General features: G+C 40.3%; 1 protein-coding gene across 1 annotated transcript in view; it reads left to right on the top strand.

Annotated features, from left to right (window-relative positions):
- The window catches only part of CNTNAP5 (contactin associated protein family member 5), a 269,761-nt gene that overhangs the window by 173,483 nt on the left and 81,530 nt on the right, over positions 1-14,748 (top strand). Inside the window, exons 12-13 of the mRNA XM_063400823.1 lie at positions 1,374-1,493; positions 12,350-12,550. Coding sequence (XP_063256893.1) covers positions 1,374-1,493; positions 12,350-12,550 — 321 coding nt within the window. The remainder of the gene's footprint in view (positions 1-1,373; positions 1,494-12,349; positions 12,551-14,748) is intronic.

Below are 14,748 nucleotides of genomic sequence, written 5' to 3'. Positions count from 1 at the left end.
TAAATCCATAATCATCTGATGATCTTAATCCGTAGCCAGATTGGACCAGAGCCCCTCAAGCTGTGGTTCTATTTTGTAGGCAGAAGTCAAGAAATGTCCAATATCTAAATGATAAACTATCTTACAGCATTCTTCAGACAAGGCTACTTCAGGGCTCACCATTTATGCCTTTTTGAAAGTTTCATTATAGAAGTTTCTTTAAGGGAATGAGGGAAAAGGAGGGATGTGTGTCCATGTGTGCATAGGAGTGGGATTAAGGAGCTAATTCTGCTGCTGTGGAGCAATTGCTGTCTTCTGCAGGAATTGTGTTTAGAAGTGGTGAGGAAGTGCTGGCCCTGCCATCAATCTGCAAAGCTCCCTGAGTTCCTTTCAGATGAAAAGCACTGAGAACTTTGCAATTGTACTTACAGCCTCAACACAGCAGCCATAAATGTTATGGAGAAGAATTTTGTCAGTATAATCAGGTGACTGTTTAAACAGGTGAGCAGAAAAAAAAACCAAACTCTCCTGAAATGAGATTTAAGGTTGTTCAAGGTCCAGGATCATACATGTGACTTTCTGATACCTCTGGACTGCCTCTCTGCAGGAGTTTTCTCTTTGCCCCATATGAAGTGACAGTTATATCTTTCCCAAAAATATGCCTCAAATACACAGATTGTACTGACCTGTGGGTTTTTCTTCCTTCTTTTCTTGCTCTTGGTGACCTGCTATACTTGTTTTATTAACCACTTGGACTTTCATGGGCATGGCTACTCTAAGAGAAGAATATTGATAAGCAGAGAGAAAGCGCTGGTTGTATAAAATTAGGTTGAAAGCATAAAAATATCACCTAGACTGGAGACCATGTCTGAGCTTGAGCTTTTCTGCTGGAGGACAACATATTTAATTTGCTTAGTAGATTATGGTAGGGCTTTAATACTTCCTGTTAATCTTAACCTGCAGGGAAGGTGAGGACTGGCAAAAACATCTGTTATCTGTGTTGGCAAGACTTACGTGTATGCCTAGGTAGTAAATGATGTGTACGTGTGTATGTTTTTGAAACACCATACATGGATGAATATATCAGTACCCCTCTGTAATTAGATGTGTCACATTTGAAAGCTCATATCCCTTTATTTAAGTATTTACATACTTTACTCCAAAATAAAGCAAGTAACTGTATCTTTAAAGCCAGCCTGTATCCAGTTCAAGGAATTAGTTACAAATGTCTGATTTTGAGCATGGATTCGGGCCCAAATGCAGTAAGATTTCACATGCTAATCAGCTGTGTGCTAACAGGGTATGTTCTGACAATAATTAGCACAGTACTCATGTATAAAACGTGCCTGTCTGTGTTCTGTCTGTGGTGCAATCACTCTCTCTCTCTTTTAAAGCTGTCTATAAGCAGTCCTGCGAGGCTTACCGACACCAAGGGAAGACATCAGGTTTCTTCTACATCGATTCTGATGGAAGTGGACCACTGGGACCACTCCGTGTTTTTTGCAATATAACAGGTAATGACCTGGCCTTGACTTGGCTGCCTGATGTCGGGTCTAATCTGATTAGAGGTGATCTGAGTAGAATGACAGACACGTCAATGATGCAGCTCAGTAGTGGGGAAGAAGCAGGGAAGTTGTAACCAAGGTTTCACTTTGAAATGTTTCCTTAAATAAGATCCATGTAAAAGTGATTTTTAAAGTAAGTTTGAAGGACTTGTCTTGCTAAGTGATATATACAGCAGTGTCTGCACCTTAGAAAGTCACTTCATAATATCATAACTTTTGATGAGGTGTTTATTTTTTACTAAAGAGTTAGAAACTTAGAGTCCAAACCATTCTTCTGTAATTGACTGGTTTCTCTGCTTTATTAGAATATGAGATCTGGGAATTATTATAAAACTCCTCTCACTGAGCTAGCTATAAACCCTTCTAGTCTGACATAGGCAGCAATACATCCCCTCATAGAAGAGGGCTGCCTTTGGCATTCCGTAGAGTGGAAGTCTTGGTTGTCCCTGGTATTTGTATGGAGGAGAATGTGTGATGATCTTAGGAGAAGAGACACCAAAGAGATGAGAAGCAGTGCAAGAGCCTGGCAAGGTGACCTGTTGGTTGAGGCTTTTTAACCTTACAGTGCCATAGGTTTAAAATAAGAATTCTTTCAAATGGACAGACCTGTCTAGCAAATTCTCCCCGTAAGCGTGTCCTATTTTGTATATAGGAGTGTCAGGCCAAGAGTATGAGAAAAGATTATACACATGGCTCTTACTGTGGATGGGGATGGATGGTAGGGCTCCCTTTCTGCTTTTTATATTTGAAATGGAGGTGAAATTTCCCACACCATCTCCTGTTTGGCATTTTTTTGCTTCCTGTGGCCAGGTGCGGATGAAGGAATGTTTTATTACCCTTTCTAAATTGCTAATTCTGACTGAACTACTTTGCCACATATCACCTTCACAATCAGTGCTGAAAACTGAGGACTCAGGATATTCATATTTTATCTTTAATCTCCTTGTACCTAAAGTACCTCAAATTAAATATTCATTTTTATTTAATTGGGCAATGATTATGTTAATTAAATGCACAACAGTTAATTATTAAGTATGTTTTTTATTCAAGTGCAACAAATATTTAATAAGATGTGTCTCCTTTGCTGTTGAATCTCCTAAGAATTGAAACAGAGTTTCACCTTTCTGTCTGAAAATCCTTCCTTGATCTTCAATATGGGAAATGTGCTCATTTTTATTATTTATCATATAAATATGTGTGATCAAAACACTGTCAGTGCTTTTTATCTCTGCTGAAGAAGTAGGATTTTTGACAAACACCTTGCATTTGCTTTCCTCCAATAAACTTTATCTGGCAGAAATCCAGAAGGCATATACCTGATTTTCTCTCTATCTGTAATGAACTTGCTGACATTCTCATAACATTGCTTATGAGGAAAGTGGAGGTGGGGAAAACTAGCAGAACCTCCTAGCCTGGAAAACATATGCTTCTGTGTCAGCTAAATATGGTTTGGGTGCCTTAATCACAAGAGCTTCTTTTCTCTCTGGGAACTTCCCTTATTGTTATTCTCATAAAAATTGTTTACAGTAATCGATTAAGTGCAAAGTAGGAAAAAAATTACTTTGTGTACACAGGGATGAATTCTCAATTTGCTTCTTTTTTCAGGTGATGCTTCTGCTTAGTTTTTTGAAAGTACCCCATATTCAGGGAAAGGCAAAATATGAAATTCTGTGTTGTTACACTAGGTACAGAGAAGGAACAGAAAAAATAGTATTGTTCAATGACATAAATCTGTGAATAAACCACACCTGTGAATGGTCATGAATATGGATGGCTTCCATGTGTGGGGAGGCTAAAATTAAAAAGATGGCTGGGGGGAACTGTCACAGGAGAGCATGGAGATTGTGTGGCACAGAGAGAACACATAGGAATTGATTCTTTTTCATCATAGGCGAGCTAAAGTACACTTAAATGATTACATAGCAGGATTTGGGAGTTTTTTGTTTGCTTGCTTTTTCCTGATGCAGTGAATTCAACTTGACACCACCACAGGACAGCAAGGAGGCTGATAGATTAAGAGAGAGAGTAAAACCCATCTGGAAAAAGCCCCAGTCTTGTCTGAGATTCAGCAAGTGCAAGTAAACACGGAGCTTTAGTTGCAGCTTCCCACTCAGGCAGCTGTGAGGAAAAGACCATTGGGAAATGGGAATGAGCTTCAGGAAAACCTTTTGGCTTCCTTGGGTGTCTCTTCACCCTCAGAGGCAGAGGTGGGCTCCTGGGCTAAATAAAGCTTTTATTTTACTCAGGCTGACAGTTCTTTCTGTATACAGTTCAAGAAGCAGTAACCTCTATATGCCCAAAATGCATTCAAGCTGAAGAATTTGGAGGTGGAATGGAAAATTCAGGGCAATGACTCATTTAGTGTTTTTAAAAGTGCAGGTGTAGAGATAATGCCTTCTGGGAATTACAGTGCCATTAATCTGTGAAGGATGAATTCAAAGAAGAAATCAGACCATCAGAAATAAGCAGCATCATTGCATTTAAAGAGGAGTGTCTTCTCTTAATGTTCACTTACATTTTTAAAGTTCTTTCTAATTCTAATTTAAGTTATTTCTAATTTTTTAAAGTTCTTTCTAACAGCATTATCTACCTGTTTAATTGAAGGGATTCAGATGGGGAACTTGTTTGTAGCCATTTATTAACTGGGGCAGATAAACACCAGGTTTCTTGCATATCAGTGTCTGATGTGGATATGGAAATATCAACATTACAAGTTATTTTACTGTGTTAATGTTTGCAGTAGTTTCTCTGTAGCCTGTCAACTTTAGCAGCCCACTGCTGAATAGAAATTCTGAATAAAGCAGAAAATTGTATTTGTGAGTGTTGAGAGGGAATTGGACAGTTATACAAAGAGGGAGAGAGATAAGGGAAAGGAAATGTTACAGGGAGGAAAAAAAGGAAAAAAGTATTAAAAAATATAAAGTCAATTTTCAGCATGGCAAGAAATTCAACAGTAGTGTCACAGAATATCTGATGAATAGCTGGTACTAGAGTGGGTAAATGTACTTATCCACTGAAGAAGTGGCTGAAAAAGCAAGGTGACAATAATTGTAGGTGACATGCTGCTATTTAATAGCATGCTTATTGGTCAAGAAGGAAGAAGAGTGTAGGAAGCCCTTTAAAAAGATCTTACCTGGGGGTCTTTTTATTTCTACTAAAGGTAAAATATGTTGTTGAAATAAGAGGTTGTCAGGAACACTAATGTGCCTAATGAAAGATACCTGTAGAAGGAGAGGTTAAAAGTAAATAATCCAGGACTATTTAGAAAGGGAAGACTCAAAGTGAATGGGCCTCACTGACAGAAGCAATGCTCATTTGCATTTTCTTACTATAGGAGAAGAGAGTTCAATGACAGTGAAAGACAAATCCCTCGAAACTAGATGTAAAAGGAAAAGACAGCACCTTATTAACATAATGTTTTCTTCACCTTACATACCCATTGTCTACAGAGCAAAGTCACTTTCACAGGGAAATTCATCAGTTGTAAGAAACACTGAGGAATCCCCACCAAATATGCATCTGTGTAGGGGGAAGTGAACCAACCTGTGCCCGAGGCATGACTGGGTGTAGGAGGGTGCCATGAAGGACTCCATGAGGATGTGAACGGGTCCATGCAGGGATTATTAAATTGGGGTGTTGCACTGAGTGCTGTGGGAACACATCTGGCATCTTTCCAGGGCATCGACATGGGAATGGAGCAAAGTGCAAATACTGCTAATTTCTCTCATGCAGCAAAGTTTTATTTTCTCTGTCTCAAAAAACTGTATAGAAACTGTCTCAGAAATCTCAGAAAAAGTAAGGGATTCTAATAAGGTGTGAAGTAGATTGTCAAAGTTATACTTGCATTTTTTTACAAATTGTGTCCTTTTTTTTTTATTCAGCTAACAATGATTTAGATTTTTATTCTTCCATATACTACATATCTCCATTGATTTTCCTAAAACAAACAGTTGTATTATTGTCCATGGCATCCATCTTTCCCTTTGTTTCCAGGTGTGAATCCCAGCTCCTCTGCTTATATAATTCCTTAATCTGTTTTCCATAAGAAAACATTTCCTTTCACTTTGTCTTGCAATAACACGGATGCAGGAGTCACTGTGTACTCAGCCCTTGTAGCATTTCTTTGGACTTGGGAAATTCTCGTGTGAAAAGGAGGGGCTGCTCTGGGCAGGCTGAAGCAAGAACAGATGGGACGAGGTCACGCCCTTAATTCTGCCTTTGATACCTGCAGCTACAGGATTTTGGAACAACAATTTAAATGGTCAAACTCCCTCTAACCTGTAGCTTACTGTCTGTAGATGTGATTGACTTTATCACAAGAGAAAACAACAAATGGAAATTCCTTACAAATTATTTACTACTGTTTAGATTAAAGATTTACAGTTTATCCCTCAAACACTGCAGGTCTTTTGGCACACTGTAGTTTTGACAATTGATATGTTTCTCTTTTGAATTTTCATTAAATATTCTTCCAGAACCTTACAGAATGAAAAAATCTTTAATGTGAATATTATGTCAAAGGCATTGTGCTGTCAACAGCTGCCTTGCTGCTCACAATGAAATTGTTTTTTGGATGAGCATCAAGGCAGAAGTCCTGAAGGCTGCCTTCACTGTCACATTTGCATGTGGCCCCTAAGGAAGTTCTAGTACTGAAGAATATAACTAGGTATTTTTCTCTAGCCATTACCTTTTAACAAACAGCTTAATCCCTCTCCTGCCACATCTGCAGTGCTCAGAAGTTAGAAGTTACAAGTAAGCTGTGGCTCTGTCCAAGTCACTCCTGTTGTCTTGGGTGCAAGGGGTGGATCCATGTGCCCCAGACACGGGTGTCTCCTGCCCTGCTGCACCCCTGCAGGTGTCATGCCCTCCTTCCTGGTGTGGCAGCTGAAGAACAGCAGATTTGCTGTGGGCTCTTCTTGTCTGCCAGGCTCATGCAGGTATCTGAGCCATCACAAGACATGTGGAACAGCAGAAACGTGATCTGAGTCTCTCAACACCCACCCTAGATGAAGGAGACTGAGGCAGAGAGGGGACTGCAGAGTGCAGTGAGTGGAGAAGTGTCCACTTTGCACTAGGAAGTAGATCAGTGACTGCCTCTTCAGTTTGTGGAGAGGAAAATTTCTCACTGCTCGTGTTAGGATATCCTGTATTAAGGAACAACTGAAATGGAGGATCAACGGGAAGTAGGCTGGCATGGCAATGGTTTGCCAGCTCTGGGCTTCAGCACAACATAGGGGAGGAGGGTGCAAGATGTCACAAAAGAGGTGTCTTATCATCCAGCAGAGACATCTGACATGGTCATTCTGCTGAGAGTTGCCTTGAATGCATTGCAGTGCTTCTGCACTGCATGGGCGTGGCTGAATCACAACTCAGGAGGCAGCTGATGAGCAGAAAACAAGCTGCAGAAGCATGCTGGGTCAGCCAGCAGGAAAAAAAAAATAGATACCAAAACAGTAATGGGATGCTTTCAGAGAAGCCTCAGAAAACCCTTCTTTGGAGTCAGTGAATTAAAGCTGTCTGTGAAAAGAAATTGGTCTTTTAATATCCTTTGGAGGGGAGTATATATTAGAACAGCTGGGTTGACCTGCCACTGCAGCTTAGAACAGAACAGTGTTTAAGAAGGAAAATCTTGTCTTTTTTGTTGTTGTTTTTGTAGTTATAGGTACAATATTCTGGATAAAATTTGGCATTCAGTGTGGAGCACCATGAAAGAAATGCATTGTATGAGCTCTGAGAGTTATTTTTTTCTCTCATGTAGCATTTACCGTATGTTTGGCTTGTTGGCAATTTAATCAGTCTGAATAATCTTGTTTTGTGACAAACCTCCTAAATCACAAAGGAATGATGCAGTTTGTATGGGTGGAATGTGCTCTACAGGGATATTTCAAGTTGAAGAATAAAAACGAGAATTAGACAATACAGAATTCATTGAAAGCCAGTTTTCCAGCTGCTCTAATTTCCCACAATTTAATTTGTGTGCCGTCAAAAGCAACTTGGAGGTTTCCAGCAAGATGACAGAACTATGGGCTAGGCTAAACAGAGAGTCTAAAATGTGCTTAATGCATTGCAGTCCCATGCTGTAAAAGCATCTCCTAGGGCCAAAAGCAGACAGCATAATATCCTAGTGAATTGGACCATTAAATAAAACTGTGAAGTCATAAAGCTGTAGCATTACCCTGAAATTAAAGCATTGTCACCTTTGAATTATGGAAATAATTTAACAAGCATTTAGGAAATCTGCTTTTCAAGGCTGCATTTAACTATTCCACATTATACAATAGAAGATGTGGCTGCAATCTCCTACTTGGTTTTGAATGACTTCCAGCTTGTGTTTAGTTTGAAATTTTACCAAGCTGAGAAAGTAATAAAAGAGTAGAATGGAGTAATAGAAGATAAAAATAAACAGTAACCTGTGCCTGGACAACAGCTTTTTAATTCTCATTGCAGATTCACAAGTGCAAGGAGAGCTCATTCAATGGAGTAAACAGGGAAAAAACACAACATATAGTATGGACAGATATAAAAATACAATGACAACTTTGTAGCTGAAATCCATGAGAAGGGAGCTTTATCTGTGTAATTTAATGGTTTCCAGGTATGGAAGTGATTAGAAGGAGGTAGTAGCACTCACCTTGGTTTGCATCTGTGATTATAGTGTCATTGCATAAAAACATAATGTAAACCAAACAGAGCGAAGATTAAATAAAAATCCTTGCATTATGAGACAGCAACAAGTATTTGAAGCCCCATTTTCAAAAGCTGTGGGCTTTGCTGGTGTAGAGGTGTGCCTCTAAAGGCAAATGCCAAACACGGAGCTAAGGTGCAGCCAGCTGCTGCAGTGTTTGCTGGAGGGATGCGTGGGCACGTTCAGATGGCAGCTACGTGTCCTACACAGGTCCTGAACCTGCCTGAAGTGCCACATCACAGATCATTGTCAGGAGGCTTCAGAGGACCTGTCAGTCGAGTGGTGAGGGTAGAATGCCTTGACCTCATTCTGAGGCAGGCAGTGATATTTTGGGAGCAGCCCTCGCTAAACTTGTGCAAGTGAATTTGAGAAAACAGAGTCATCTTTTTATAACTGTGCCAAGTTTCAGGTGGAGAAACTGGGGTTTGAATGAACCCCAAGAGCTGATCTGAAAGGTGATGGTCTTCAGAAGAAACGCTGGGATTATTTTTGAGTGGTTTTCTGATCTATGGAAGGAGATGCAAAGGTCTTAGAATGGTTCAAGGATTTGCTACCCTCCAGTAACTTCTCTCTCAACCAGTAGAGATGCAGGAGGGAGCACTGTTGGCTCTTCTACTCTATCCAAAGCAATCTAAAGTTTAAACCATTTTCAGTCTTATTTGCTGCTTTTAAACAAAAGAGTGTCCTTTTGAAAGAAGGAACTTTGTTTTTTGAGGGTTTTTACTGTGATGTGAATGTAATCCTTTAGTCTTATGGAAGGTTGTGTTTGACTTCGTATGCGTTCCCTCGCCCCTCCACACCCCATGTGCTGCTTTCTAAAATGGAAGTACTTACTCTTCCCCTGGGAAGTGGGAAGAGATGTGACTGAGATGGTGGAATAGATTTCTCTTCCTTTTCCTCTTCTCACCTTGTTGCCACCAGCTCCTTTGTATCTGTGTTGTGCTGAGCTGCCCTTCTGATCCCAGGTTTGCTTGCTGGTGGCTGTGACTTTCCTGTCACTAGATCAACGAGAAAAACACAGATCTTTTTTGAGAAGCTGAACTGATGGTCACCTTTACTTCAAAGGTGAAGCACAGAGGGAAACTTTGAAATGACCAGTAAAGCATAGATTTGATCTGTAGAAGTATTAAGCCTAACAGAGTAGGCATTTTGTAGCTTAGGAAATCTCTGAAATGTAACTTCAGAATTCTTCTCTTTTGCTAAACTTTCTTAACTCCATTCTGATGTAATTGCTAAATCACAATTACTTTGAATACAGAAAGAAACTTGGTTTGTTTTTCCTATCCCTTTGTAAACTAGAGGATGGAAAATAGGTCAACTTATTTCTAAATGATCCTATGGAGAAAAGCAGGTCTAGGATGTCAAAGTTCAGATTTCAGGACAGCTGTGTGCAGCTGTAATGATAACAAGACTGTTGGAAATTAATGAACAACCATAGAGGAAGATAAGAGGAAGACCTGTCACATTGCCTGTCCAACACTTGTTAATGAGTGCTGGCTGCTTACAGTATGTTTGCTGATACCTTGTCCAATCTCATTTCAAACATGTCAATTAATTATATTTCCAACACTTTTTTTTTGTGAAGACAGTTTTGTGCTATGCTATTTTTAATAACTTTAATTTCCTAGTAATCCTTCTTTGCTTCTAAATTGCTAGTTCTTGATGCTTTTGACTTTTCATGTACCCACATGGCACCTTTCTTGATTCACAGCCTGGAAAGTACATCAGTGTTAACCACTGTACAACTAGAGCATTAGGCTGCTCTGCTTCCTGAGTAGCACTGTAGCCACTGTTGTGAGCATTGATTTTATTGCATTTTCTTAAAATTATGTTCAGAACACTCAGTGGGGAGGTGCTTTTGACAGCCCACCTGGAATTTCAGCAACCAGTTTATTCCGTCATCTCCTGGTTTTATGTCTCACATTATCAGCAACTTGGTGTTTGTCTTTTAAGTAGATATTTCAGTTAAGGCTGAAGTTAAACTTCTTTCAGCATTTGGGAGAGGAAAGTTAACTCACCCTCAACTGCTTCTGAAAAATCCACTCTGTTCTTGTCAATATTGCCTTGAGAGAGCAAAATCAAACAGAGAGAGTGGCTGATAAGGATTGCTACTTTGAGATGTACAAGATGTCTGTTACGAAGTCATTGAAGTATATTGCGTTGGAAGCAATACATGTGCAGGACTGTGCAGGTATTGTGCTACAGTGCTCACAGTGATTACAACTACTGGGACAAGCATTACAAGCAATACATTTTTAGTATTTCTTATCATTTTAATCTGTCTTTTCTGTGTCACACATTGCAGCAATGTTTCTTTGAGCTCCAACTCCAAGGGTGCACAAGCAGCTCCCTGAAGTCAGTAAGGACCACAGAATTGCAGACCTATGAGCAAACCTTCTGCCCACCATCACAGAAACAATGGGAGGGTTGTGAGTGAGTGTATGGTTTGCTGTGTAAACTGTCCTTACAGTTAATGCAAGTTAATTTCTCTGTGACTTGCAGCCAGGTCTTGGAACAGACCTCTTTGGACAGTCTCCAGATGGTTGTTGTTACTTGCCTGTCATTTGAATCCTTCCATAAAGACAATCCATTAAATCATTTGGGTGTCTTTGCACAGATAGTCCATTTAGGATTTTTATACACCTATTAGCATTCTGTTGAAGTAATGTGGGGGATATTTGTAGCTCAGTGAAAAATACTTGGACTGCAATGCATTTTGGTGTCCACAGAGCTATTGGGCTCATCATGCCAATGTATTGGGGAGTTACTGGAAAGCTCAGGCTCTGCAAGAACTCAGGCCAGGTAATGTAGTAAAGCCATCCCGATCCTTAAATGCACAGTCTTTAAGATCAGCTTAGAAAAGGTATGATTCATTGTTATCTAGGGTTTCGCTGATGAAGCATAAATAACAAAATAGAAATCTATTGCCTAGATCTCACTTATTCGTCTGTAACTGTCTGCGTGTTTCTGCGAGATCAAAATCTCCTTCTCATCAAATGATCCAAAATTGCTGCCTTAAATTTTTGCCCTGTCAGTAACTTGTATCCTCCCTAGGCAAGCAGGGTCTTTGATAAAGAGGAAATTTGCTGAGTGTGACTTGACACTCTTACTAATAGTGTTGGACATGTGCAGGGCTCAGTCCTGTGAATCCTCATTGAAGAGTTCATCTTTGACTCTGTGTCAGCTCAGCAAATTGGCTGTTCAGAGTGTCCTTTCTACCCTGCCCGTTGCTATACCAGAACCAGCTGGGAAAAAGCCTCCCTGGAAGCTAATTGCTCCTAAGTGGGATGTTCTCATTATGCCATCCACAATGCTGATCGTGAGCTGGGTTGTGGGGTGCAGGTTGTGCTTAAGCCTAGATTCTGCTTTCTGTCACCTACACAGTCCCTTGCTCTGCCAGTAAATGCAATGAAGGAAATGAGAATGGGCTCCCCAGTGTGGAAAAGCATCAATATTTAGAGTTAACTACAGATGCCAAGTCATATGGCATTCTGTACCATCATCCAAGTAGGGCATCACTCAACTTATACACAGGAAAATCTGAGAACTGAGTGAAATGAGTGATCTGACTTCCAGCTGGGTGGTAAGAACATACTCTCAGTTTAACTTTCTGGCAAGAGATTGTGCTTTCTGCTTGTGGTGAGTTTGTGCAAGCTCATCAGTTGGAGTTCTCTGCTTCCATTTGTTGTTGCAACAGCGTGGCCTGTGCTCTCAGGCAAAGGTGAATGTTACCGCCATGAGCCATATTATTATGTGTTTTCTCTCAGGGACAAAGCTAGTTGAAAGGTATCTAATTATATAAGATACATGGTAACAGAAGAAGCTGAAGGTCTCCTGTGCTTCCCCAGGAAGCTTGTAGTTTCTCTCTTGCTCAGCAGGCCGTGTAGTGTCTGCTGGTGCTGGTTCAGGAAGAAACATCTTTGTGGCCACGCTGACCTTTAATGAAGACAGGCCTATTGGTGTTCATCACCAAGTGCCCATTTTGGAGCCTGGGCTCCTGCTGATACTCTGTCCACTGCAGTAAAATGTTAGATTTCAGGGTTTTTTTTTTTTTTTTCTTCCCTGCTTGTTGGAAGTGTTTTGCTGTTAACCTCCTGTTCAATTGCTTTTCATTTAACAGAAGATAAGATCTGGACTGCAGTGCAGCACAACAGCACAGGGCTGACCAGAGTGCAAGGAGCTGCTCCAGAGAAGCCCTACACCATGTCCTTCAACTACAGCGGCAGCGCGGAGCAGCTGGAGGCCGTGATAAACAGCGCCGAGCACTGCGAGCAGGAGGCAGCCTACCACTGCAAGAGGTCACGGCTCCTCAACACCCCCAGTAAGTGCCACCATCCCAAACCTTGCCTTCTTAACTCCTTTTGACTGTACAGCAGGTGCAGGCCACGCTGCAGCTGAAGAGAAACAAAACAAAACAAAACAAAACAATAAACCCCCCCAAATTAATAGCAACAATACGGAATAGAGTGAAAACCCTTTTACTGTTTTGGATTCTACTGTACAGTGCTTGTGCCCTGGTGGAAGAGGGTCTGAGCTTCACAGGAGAGTTTTCAGTCTGTAAGTTCATGCATGCCCAGACTCTGAAAACATCTACGATGGAAAGTGCTACCTAGAAACCACTAAAAGTGTATTTAGCTGATGTCAAATAGATGTGTTTACAGTTTTTACCTGTGTATTAAAGATAAAAAGTATCCAGATTGCTCCAGACTCCTAATGTTATGTAGGGGAGGGGTATAACCTCTTCTGAGTCCCACAGCCCTGAATGTGATGTTTAAAGTGCTTGGCACTACAGTTTCTGGGGCAAAGCTAACTATCCCCTTGCAGTAGAAGGAATAAGTTTTTTCCCTTGGCTTAATGTAACAGACAAAAAAGAAAGCAGAGTCTCAACAGTTTATGTTTATTTGCAGTACCAAATTTCCAGTGGCTACTCAGGATGTCTGCTTCCAGTCAACTCTGTCTTGATGTTAGGATTTTATGTTTGTTTTTGTGGAGAGATGAATGACATTAAGGACAGACTTCTGAATGTCTTCGAAGTCTCCTCTGTTGCTTGTAATGTCTGTATTGTCCTGGTGATTATTTGATTATTAGCAACTCTTAAGTTTGTTGGTAGTTTAGAAGACAGACCACAGAAAGCCTGAAGGGGAGCTTGCATTGGGAATTCCTATTGTCTTAAAACCACATTGCCTAATGAGATGTGTCAAAACCCTCCTGGTTCCAGCAAAGTTATTATAACACTGAATGTTTATGGATCCAGTAATCAGATGCCTAACATTCAGTTTATTTTTAAAAGCTGTGAATTATGTCTTTTGTTATCATCAGATTTGCCAGCCAAGAGTTGCTTGTATTGCTAATCTTTTTTTAAAGAATGAAATGTTAATATCAGCATCCAGGGTAGAGCACAAGGGAAAACAAAATATGGGCATAACTGCTCATAAATGAGTGGAATTGATGTCTTACAAGTACTTTCAGTGTTGCTGGCTTCTGTATCCATACCACACTTGATATGGCATAAAGATAAAACCTCACAGAGGCTATTTCCAAAATGTTGTTTTAAGGATGAATGCCACAATATTAGAGCAGGTCTGCATGTGTTTATTTTTGCACATTTCTATGAGGCACTTGGTCATGTGTATGCAGGAGCATACACTATGAATGGGTTTTGAGATGCCTCTTGTGTGTGGGACGTCTCTAAAGCTGGGGACACTTCCTGAGAACCAAAACTTTTGGGAAAAAAAAAAAAGTAAGGATAATTTTGTGTAAATTGACAGTGTGTAAACTGTGCATTGTCAGGGCTGAACCTATCAAACAACAGGCAGACTGTCTAGGAGGGCTCCTGACAGGCAGCTCATTCTCCACTTGTCCAGGACCAAAGCTGTGGCTGATTCCTCAAGGGAAAAGATGTGGGGATGCTGTCCAGCAGTCTGGCTTGTGCTCTTGCAGCTGGTGCAGTGCCACTGTGGTCCTGACAGTTGACCACACAAGAATTGCACAACTCATTTAGTCTTTACTGCAGCTCCAGCTGGGAAATCTAAAAAAAATGAAATTGCAACCTAGTGCTGTGCATGTGGCAAACACCATCATTTTTTCCCCTCTTTTTTTTTCTACCTTTTGTTTGCTTTTTAATTACACTTTTGAATTTTTCTTTTTTTTCTTCCCAAGCTTTCTCAGTAGTCTACAGCTTTAAATTTGGGAAGATGTGAATCATGCTCAAAAAAACCCCATTTCAGTTCTTGAAATGACAAGATAAGAGTAATTTGTTATTAACTGAATATTAAGTATTTTTGTAGAAAAACATTGTTTTCCCCAAGCTCTATTAATTGATATTTATTTTGTTGTGAAATGCTGTTGTATTACAGAGGAACCTAGAGACCAAGTAGTGCTGAACACTATAGGTGTCTTGAAGAGTTCTAGGACTTAAGTATTTTCTATTCCTAAACTTGAAGATGAGCTACAAGTGTGAGTGACCTCAGGGTATTTTGCTGGACTTGCTGCAGGAGGTTTTCACCTGTGTTGTTTTTG

The sequence above is a fragment of the Prinia subflava genome, chromosome 6 (assembly GCF_021018805.1).
Source record: "Prinia subflava isolate CZ2003 ecotype Zambia chromosome 6, Cam_Psub_1.2, whole genome shotgun sequence".
NCBI classification, from domain to species: domain Eukaryota; kingdom Metazoa; phylum Chordata; class Aves; order Passeriformes; family Cisticolidae; genus Prinia; species Prinia subflava.
This window is presented reverse-complemented; position numbering and strand designations above follow the sequence as displayed.